The sequence below is a fragment of the Chironomus tepperi genome, unplaced genomic scaffold (genome assembly GCF_022539635.2).
Source record: "Chironomus tepperi strain 1889 unplaced genomic scaffold, CSIRO-AGI_Ctep_v1 contig_209, whole genome shotgun sequence".
In the NCBI taxonomy this organism is placed as follows: Eukaryota; Metazoa; Arthropoda; class Insecta; order Diptera; family Chironomidae; genus Chironomus; species Chironomus tepperi.
The window spans coordinates 1-10,632 of record NW_027226331.1 but is presented as its reverse complement, the minus strand read 5'-3'; the positions used below and the strand labels follow the sequence as shown (position 1 = coordinate 10,632).

Here is a 10,632-nt window from a genome sequence, read left to right as displayed (position 1 = left end):
TGTTCTTTCTTAATGACCTTTGGATTATCGAATTTCAATTGACGCGGCGCAAATGCTTGTTCTTGTCTATTCTTGGCAGCACTTCTTAATGTCCTTTCAGATTTCAAAAATCCCGCACAACGTTGACACACCCAGTTGTCTAATTTTGATTTCTTCGTATCGATTCCAGCACAATTAATACAAAATTCTCTTCTGCATTCAGCTATTGCACAAACTAGGCTAACATCAATGCTCTGACATTCAGAACATACTTTATTCTTTCTGCTGGTGCTCATTTTTATGCTTGGATCTTGAAATTCAGTCTACAGCAATATATTCACTTCCAGTTCCAGTAAACTGTTTGAAATTTTATCTTATGTCACGGCGGCTTCAGCTGTATTTTGATCCCCCAATAAAAACTGCAATTTCAGGATTAATGTTGACCACAAATTTATTGATTACAGTTAAAGGGATAAAATTTCCTATGGAAAATATAAAATATGAAATTTTGGTCTTAAATATTAAACAAATTGTCACTTACAAACAGTTTAGCCGTCAAGAACTATTGTGACATAAATTAATCTCTACGATTACAATTGATCAGCAAAACTATAATTAATATACATAAAATAAATGTTAAAATGACAATCTAATCTTACAAAATTATACCTGATATGTAAATCCTTAATAATTCACTGGATGTTGCTTTACAATAACTTTCGAATAAACAGATCACTATAATAATATTAACAAATCAAATTACAATCTTCTTTTAACAGTCTAATGCAATTCATACCAGGTATAATTTATAATCTGCGCTTTTGCGCCAAACTTTTGTAAACAAATTATTTCAATTCACAATATCACTAAAATTATAAATATTCTCATTAATTTTCGGTACGTTATAGATTCCTAATTTATACACATTACATTTAAGTTAGTTGTCACTTGATTAATCGAGCTTAAATCCTCTAAATAAATTAAATAAATAATTTTCAACTTTTTCACACACACAAAATCAAAAACTCAATTTAAATTTTGCAAAATCGTTAAAATTTGAATCTCAAAAAATACGTTAAAATGAAACTTAATTTTTATCTTAATTATTTACGATGTATGGATATCTGTCGATGACATTTATCAATAATTGTTAGTATCCGAATTATCAATACTTAAGACTAAAAATCGCTTTTAAATGTCAATTTAAATTTTAATTCGAAATGAATTTGGCCCTAATAATAACAGAGTACACACATTTTACAAAATTTAGATTTTTCGTTCCATGAAGATAAATTTATTGTATAATTTAAAACAGGGTTTGTTGTTATAAAATCGTCAACTTTCATTTTTTTCCCAAATTTCTTTTCGATTTTTATTAAGAATGATTAATGAAAGATTTAGTTAAAATTTCAGATCAATCGGATAATAAATGTGGTCAATATGTCGAAAATTCCTTTAATTTTGAGTAAAAAAACTAGTTTTTTGGCCCTAACTACTACGAAATTTTAAAATTTTGCAAAGTTTTTTTACCACAAAACAGAGTAACTATAGATATACTTTCATGCCAAATTTCAGCTCTCAAGCTTCCATGAAAGCAGAAATATATCAAGAAATCGTAGATTTTGGCCTTAAAAAACTAGTTTTTTGACCCTAACTAGAGCAAAATTTAAATTTTTTTCAAAAATCTTATTAATGTGTTCTATATTAGCCTATAATACACCACTATGCCAAATTTCAGCCTTTGAAGTTAAGTAGAAGTGGTCGAAGTAGGTACTTGAAAATTTGAAAGTCTTAAACAGAGCAACCTAAATAAAAGCGTATAATAAGGGTGCAATTGTAATTAATGTCACGGTTAATTTATGCACATGTTCTCTCTCTCTCTCACTCTCCCTCTCGATCACTCTCTTGATCTCCATGCTCGGCAATTCATTCATTTGATGGATCACAAAATTTAATTGATTTTAATAATACAAACCATTCAACCCAACAACAGTGGCCGGTTACGGTTGCACACATTTTTTTTTTACTGAATTGTTATGTGAGAAAATATAATAAAAAAAAGAAGAAGAAGCAAGAGCAGCAACAGCCCGGTAAATGAAAATTGGATTGGAATAATAAAAAATTATAAAAGTACTTGACTCTATTGAGCGACTCTAGCGCATTTTTGATCCAGCGATCAGTAATTTTAGGGATTTTATAATTTAACGGTTATTCAGAATTTAAATTTTCTAACGGTTGATAAAAATTTAGATTTTTTTAAAGCAACGCTTTAAAAAAGTTTCTTTTCTGTTCATGAAATGAAAAATGATTAATTAACGTGCATTGAGATGAATTTGAGCTTGTAGACCAATTGATACCGAAATAACTCGATGGCACGTATCTAATGCTTCAAGCGAAACCATTCTACGATGTCTGGTTGCCGAGATCTCGTTCTTCACCCAGCCAGTCGGACAAAGTGTACTATTAAGCGCCCTTTTTTTCAAAATTGTGCTAAAAATAAATTTTATATTCAACAAAAAGCCGAAGAAGAGTAAGTGAATAATAAGGAATAACAATGATCATGACTCTCACATACCATTGATTAATATTCAAAAGAGGTTGACAATGCTTTCATCATTGAGCTCACAGCTTTTAAGGCATACAAATCGAGGCCTAATTTTCATGTCCATACCCTTTTGAACTCGAACTTAATTCCTAATTTGTCAATTACATTGCACATGCTTAATTATTGTGACATCAACAATACGCCCTTATTCGAAAAAAAAGTTCAATATGCATTCAAGGATGGATAGGCATATTATTGATGCAACTGCACTCAACTTCTTCTTTACTTCTCATTTTTTTTTCTTTTGCCACACCGCACCATGACAATCTGATTCCATCAATCATCACACCATCGATCAGTTTTTTTTTACTTCTTCTCTGCTTCTTCTTCTGTTTTTTAGCGGAGTTTTCTGGGTAAATTGGGTTATGTCGTGTGACTAGTCTGTTAACATTTGTCTGCTTTGTCATTTTGGGCATGTTATTGGCACCAGAAATAAATATTATTCTATTTTGGAAAAGGGAAAAAGCCACTGACAGGCTGATTAGTTAGTTAAGAAAGAATATTGGCAATTTTTGGCAATGATTTGATGAAATACTGCCAATTTTGGGGATTTTTACTGTCTGTTGTTGTGAAGAATGTCTAATTACGTTGTATGCTTGTGTAGACGGTGAATGAATGAATGACTACTGATTCAAACTGTTTTGCATAGGGTATTGTTCTATTATGCATCTGTGAATGCTATTTATCAGTAATTTGCAAATGATTAATCTACAGGCGATGTGGCTCGGTGGTGGAATGGCTTAGTACTTTGGGATTGATTCATTCCACACCGATCCAGCGGTCATGGGTTCGAGACTCGGCATGAATTGTTCTTTTTCGAGTCATATACATTGGAAATGCGGTTCATAGCCTTCCTCTGTAGGCTACAGGTAGTAATGTCATCAAATGAGCGGTTCTGGTCCCATTTGAAACTGTAAGTGGACTCAGTGCAGAGTTCTGGCGCACCTTCACTCGTTGAACAGCAAATAGCCGCAAAACTGGATCTCCTAGCGCAGCTCTGGATCATTAGTGAAATGATTAGCTGAATGTCTCTTTATCCTGCAGTCAAGTTTTCAGTGCCTACGTTTTGTATCGTCCGGCATATCAAGACCTAGAATAGTCAAGTTATTCGGATCTGTATCAATTGTCATGCATTGTCGTTAAAGTTGAACAGACTGCTACAAGCCAATTCTCAATGACCAAAGAGTTTTCACATGATATTCATCCAAAACTTACCCAAACTGCGCCATAATCCACCTCAATTCACCAACATCATCCAAACTTCCCAATTCATTTATGAAAATGTAAAATGTGTGTCCCTGCCGATCGTTTTTTTCTTATTTGCTGCTGTTATATTTTTGTTAAAGTGCTGGCAAAGCATGCCTGCCTGCCTGACACAACATTGTATGTTGAATTTCAATCGACAAGCGTGTGATGACGAATTTTCAACAAACATCAATAGCAATAAATATTATATCGTTGCATGGCGTTTCCCTACAGATGATCATGACGATGATGATTGTTTTTCTTTATGTCATCAACGTCGTCATCATTGAGAGAACTTTGTGTACACATTAAAAAAAAGGTTTTTTTGATATCACCCTTCAACAGTAGACAAGACTGACTAAAATGTAAAGAGTGAGAAGAAGACCCGTGAGAGAGAACGATAGATATAGCCGAGAGATAGAGAGTCAGAAAAATTGAAAAGAACCAGAGTGGGAATTTGTTCTTTTCTTTTCGTTATGGTCTCATGATCATCCCAACTTCAACTTTTTTTTTTATATTATTATATTATTTTTTTTTTATACTTTATTTCAACTATATATTGCCGAATGTACAAAAATACTCAAAGAATATAAAAAAAAGTGTGTATAAGTTAAAGTAAAATAGAGAGAGTGAGAAAGAGAGATGTACGTATATACCTATATATATATAGTATTTCTGAATATGAATAAGACGCCGGTGCCGAGTTTGTAATATCGTTTGGATGGGGCAAAGATGGTAATTTTTTAATGGACTTTTTAAGCAACAACACAATTTCTCAAATATATACAATCCCGTACAAGAAAAGCATGAGAATGATGGCAATTTCCATTTACGATGAATATATACTTTTTTTGCTCAGAAAGTGCATATAAAATTAGTTAGCCGGTCATCTTCGTCGAGGTAAAAGAAGACATAAAGGAGAAAAGACTACCTAGACTCTAACTCAATTTTCGCAATGTCACAAAACATCAACACGTCAATAATGAATTACCCAAAAGATAGATTCTAAGGTCACGTCTTACTATATGTTGAGGTATATGTGGGAGCAAAACGAAAGATGCAATAACAATGTTAAAGCGTAAAGAAGAAATAGAAGGTAATAAAAAAAATATGAGAAAAGAAAGGAAGGAAGCAATATCCTGAAACAGAGAAATAAAAAAGGAATATCGAAATCTACCCTCACAGATACAACGATTACAGGTAGGAACACAAATACATATGACCATGTCATATGCCACACGATCACTTGCAATTGGAAAAATCACAAAACGAATATCAACAAGGAACACACATTTATGTAATTGTAAAGTATTAAAAAAGTCGTTGGATTTAATTTAAAAATAATAATAATAATAATTCGCGGGCGCCGTTTTCGGTTCGATACATGTAATAGTTTTTCTCATATGGTTAAGTGTCACAACTACATAATATATAAAGCGGCAAATCATGATTATGAAAAGTCGTATTATTTTACTGTCAAGTCACTACTGTAAGGAAATTGTCGGATTTCTTCATCTCTTCTTTATTATTATTATTTTTTTTTTTCTTTTTTCAAACCTCAGTACAAACCTCGTAGAGTTGCATGAGAGAAGTTAATGTTGTATTGGATGGCCGAATCAACACATACACAAACCCGGACCCCAAACATGTGTGTATATCGGGAATTTTCGCGTTCGTACGGTTCGGAAAAAGAAAATTTTTCTGTTTCAGTTCAACTTGTAATTTCAACTCGCTTACACGACGTTTCGTAAACGCTCCTCATATTATATCGTGCCTATATATCTCTATATCTTTCGGGTGTGCTGATTTTTCATCATCCATAAAATATTTTTTTTTTTTATTTTAATTTAATTTTAATAATTTTTATTTTGTCCCGTTTGGTCTGCAAGACGTCTATGATAAAATTTACTAATTTTGTGGACATTTTGGACATTTGATTGATTAGGAACTTATGGAAAGTTCAGACTGGTCAATCAGCAAAAAATATAATTGCGAAACTCTAATTAAAGAGTCTCTCTCTCACAACATGATGAACATTATGCGACAATCATTCAATTAAAATAAAAAAGAGAGTGAGCAGCACAAAATAAAATAAAAAAAAATTGACAAATTACGGAAGAAAAGCATTTTTCCGAAAAAAGACAAGAGTCTCTCAAAAAAAAAAAAGTGAAGATCGAATTTTGTGTGCCTTTTCAATCTATCGCTACTCTGATCGCGGCGGTTATTTTGTGAAAGATATATAGAGAAAGAGAGATTGCAAATATAGAACAGTGATTAGTTTTTTTTTTTCTTCATGCCAGAAGCTGTTGAAACATAAAAGATTTTGCGAAAATAAGAAGATTAGTTTTTTTAATTCATGGTGGAAGATATATACGAAAAATCAGAGTGTGAAGAAACTTTAAAGGAAAAATCAAAATAAAAAGAAAAAGAGAAGAAAAAAAAAAATAAGAAAAATTGTGTGTAGTCCTCGGCACTGTTAACTCATCTTTTACAAAAAAGAAATAAAAGAAAAGAAAAGAAAAGAAAAGAGAAAAAAAAAAGAAAATTGGTTTTTTTGTGTGTTGTGTGTGAAAAATGATAAATACACATCAAGGAAAAGAAAGAAAGAAAAAAATTATTTTCGGTACATACGGGCAATGAGTAATCAACGGGCAATGTAAAAGAGAATCCGCTACGACTATTTACACCTTAAAAAATAATAAAATCCAATAAAAGTGAAAATTTTCATATTGCAAGGAAACTTCTCATCAAAAAAAAAATTCAATAAGAAGTGAAAAGTGTTGGAAAAATCTTTAAACATAAATTGAGAAAGATTGGTGATGAAAAATGAATTCTGCGAATAAAAAGTTAGTCTCTGTGTGTATGTGCCTGTATGCTCCTCACTTTTTTTTCTTCATTTCAAATAAATTTTCATTTTTTTTTTGAATTGAAGAAAGAAAAGTGAAAAAAGAAGAAGAAGGAAAAGAAATTGAAATTGAAGATGAAAAACTCTTTTTTTTTATTAGATACGAAAATTTTGTGTATATTCTCACAGCAGGGATCACGATATGTTCTTTTCTAATTCGTTTGATGTGTCCATTATCAAAAAAAAAATCAGGCCTTCATAAATTTTACACCTTATTCATCTTCAGATTCTCTCATTTAAATTGAATAATCCAGAAGTATGATCATGTATATATGGCACACACAAGATGTGATCATGCTGACGATGATGATGATGGAAAATTCAGATTTTTTTCCTCATTTTTTTCTCAGTGATTTTCACCTTGTACATTCATCGTCTTGGCAGCCTGGCAGGCATTTTTTTTTTTATTTTTCATTAATTGGAGTAGTAACATAGGCCGCTGTGCTTCATTTTTATGCGATATGTATGTCGTGTTGGAGAATGAAAGAAGAAAAAAAAAGTTGTGAAAATTGATGATGCGCTATATGGGTGATGATGTCTACCTAGCAATAAACAGCCTTTTTACGACATTCGTGTTGGAAATTAAAATGTAAATTAAAAAAAAAAAGTTTTTCCTTCATACTTTCTTTCCTTTCTTCGGCTTTTTATTTTACTTGGATACAACAAAAAAAAATTTGTTTTTTTTATCAAAATAGAATTGCAGAAAATATGTTGTCGTCAGTGCCATCCATTTAGTAGTAGTAAACCATTGAGAGAATTAATTAAAATTAATGAAAAATATTTCTGCTGTAAATTATGGCTTCTTTCGAGACAAATGTGTTTTCTCTTTTACTCTCATGCCTAACGACAATGTATTTTTAATGCTTCCTCTGAGACAATTTATAGAGAGAGATATATAAAATTTTTATAAATGCAATAATCGCATTTAAAGAAGAAATTGAAGAGAAAATTATGTAACATTTGCCGTGAAATAAAAAAATTATATGGGACTAGACGAAAATGTTGTGATTATTAGTCATGCTTTGTTTTTCACAGACCTTCTTTTTTTCTGTTTTAATTTTTTGTCATAAATGATGTCAACATGTCATGTTAAAACTCAAACTGTCCATGTTTATTTGATGAATATTTCATAAAAGTTTATGATTTCATCATTTTTTCTTGAAAATGCCATGAAGTTATTGCTTAAAATCAAAAATTTTCAAAGTATTTCAAACAACTCATCACTTATGAGCAATAATACTAATTAACGGTTTTTAGAATTTCAAATGTGATCAAAAATCGTTCAGCGAAGAAAGTGCATTCAGTAAATCAAAGTAAACAATCATTTTCAATTGTTGAAACTTAAATTTTGTCAAAACGTGGTAAATCTAATTAAATAATTGCTATAAAGTTCAGCAATCGATCATTAACATCTCTCTACACTTGAATACAGAGGTAAATCACCAAAGATTGAACGATAATTTGCAAATTTTCATCAAAAACACATTTTCGTTAATTTCAAGCATTTTTTCCTTCAATATAAATTTCAAATCTAAATCAACCGTTAAACCAACAATTTTCTGTCGAGTCTCATATGAATAAAATTAGTCTCTCTCTGTCTTTGTCTCCTGTCTTCTTCTTACTCAACTTTGCTAATTAATTTTTTGTGTGATTTTTCTTTAATAGAAAAAGAATTCAAATGGACGAGAAAATGATGAAGAAAAAATTACTTAAAGCAGAAAGAGTGCAAAAAGTGAATTGAGAAAATAATAATAAAAATAAGAAATAATAATAACAATAATAATAATAATAATAACAGCAAAGAGATAAAATTAATTAACAATTGCAAATTTTTTGAGTTCATTAACATTATTTAACCATCCGATACTGAAGTAAATTTTTCAAGTGTCAAGCTTATAAGCTACGTTATAACTACAAAAAAAAAAAATAAGAAGTATTTCGTAGAAACAAAAGTGAACTTTTTTTGGTGTGGAATAAGAACATAATATAAAAATTAAAAGTGGAAATAGATTCTGCCAATCTCATTTAAAATTCAATTAAAACAATTCTTAATGTTTCAATCAAACCAAATCATGGACACCATTCAAATGTACAATACAATAGAGTGGCCGCATTTAATTGATTTAAGAGACAATTGCAATTGGTATTATCAACAAAAGGATTTCATCGTAGGGTGTACATCATAAGAGATCATCTATAATATTAAAAATAAAAAAAAAAGTATTTCATATTGCACATTCTTACGCACAAAATAATAAACAAACACAATACAATATACAATACAATTTAAGAACGAGAGTAGAGGAATTGAAAGTAATAGTAATAATTCATTGAAAGTTGTGAAGATAAAAAAAAATAAGAAAACCTCAAGAAGAATTTCTAGAATAAAATTTATTGACTTCAAACAAAAAAAATATATAAAATAATAAAAGAATAAGAAATAAACGAAGCAAGCAAAGAAATAAAAAAATTGATCATCAAAAGTATTTATTCATCGTGCTGCCGAAAAACTACAAGTAACGGATTTTTTGAATGTCGCTCCTCTCAGAACGGGGGCGATAACTAATAAAAAAGACGCAATGAATGCGCACACTTTGCGCAAATGGAGTTCAATCAAAATTTTCATGTATCTGTTGCTAACAATTTGTTCGTTATTAGTTTTTTGGTGTCAAGGTGCATCCGCTATGCACCTAACACCGCTTGATTTTGCATCATCTTCCTCATCATCACGTGAACATCATTCTACACTGCCATTAGAGCAAAAACATTCTATATCTTCAGTAAAGCCATTCAATCAAAATTATTTCATTTCGCTTATAAGAAATGCATCATTATTAAGTCATAACACACAAAATCATCATTTTCAAACAGAGGAAAATAATAATTTAAAACTACAAAAATTATGGCAAATGCGAATGAGAGAAAAGCGTGCAAGAATTCAAGCGCATCGGAAAGAGAAGCTACTACTTCAGAGGCTTCTCGATCACCGTGCAAATCCAAACGCACAAAGTTCAAATATTGAAAAACTTAAATTTGATGTGATTGATCACAATATATTATCACATCATAATAATTATAAGTTAAGAGATCCAACAGCCACAGCACAAAATTTAGATTATAATAAAAATGACACAAATTCGCAGCATCGGAGAGAAAATTTATTTGAGATGCTTAATGAGATTAGAGCGAATATATCTGTGGCAAATAATAGAAATCGTCGTGAGTCAAGATTTCATCATTCTCAGCAACAGCAACAGCAGCAGTCATCACAAAATACAAACCATCATCATCACAATCACCATCATCATCACCAGCAGCAGCAGCATCAAATGCCATCTACGCACAATATTAATAATAGTAATAACATTAATAATAATTTTATGCATAATATAAACAATAATAATAATTTAAATAATAATAATAATAATAATAACAAGGGTGGAAATCGTCGCAATGGTCGAAAGCGATATTGTTCAGCACGAGATCCACGTACATTAGCTTTTGAAGCGCCAACAGTATTTGAGGGTAAAATTAAATCAATGACATTAGATCGACAACAAAATTTTTCAGCAACTGTTGAAATAATTCAAGTGTATAAGCAACAAGCAAATTTTAAGCTTCCAAAGCAAGTGCGTCTTCAATTTGCATATAAAAATGCCAGTGAATGTGACATTTATCGTGAAGAATTTCGACATCGTGGTTATGTGCGTGATGAATTAGAACAGGGAAGAATTTATTTTTTCTTTGTCAAACAAATAGGCTTAGGTAATTTTACAATATTAGGACAACCAATTAAGAAAATCAATCGTACTACTAAAGATGTAGAGATAGGTGTAAGCGAAAAATATGGTGAGTACATGCATATTGTTATTAATATTCTATATAAATCAGGCGTGGA

At 30.7% G+C, this 10,632-nt stretch overlaps 1 protein-coding gene across 1 annotated transcript; it reads left to right on the top strand.

The window, feature by feature from the left end:
- Window positions 1–5,556: 5,556 nt before the first annotated feature.
- Window positions 5,557–10,583, top strand: LOC139090070 (GATA zinc finger domain-containing protein 14-like; the record flags this gene model as incomplete). Its single annotated transcript, XM_070639757.1, has 2 exons — window positions 5,557–6,675; window positions 8,400–10,583. A coding segment is annotated over exon 2 (1,270 nt), but the record flags the coding sequence as incomplete, so codon positions are not given.
- Between the last annotated feature and the right edge of the window lie 49 nt (window positions 10,584–10,632).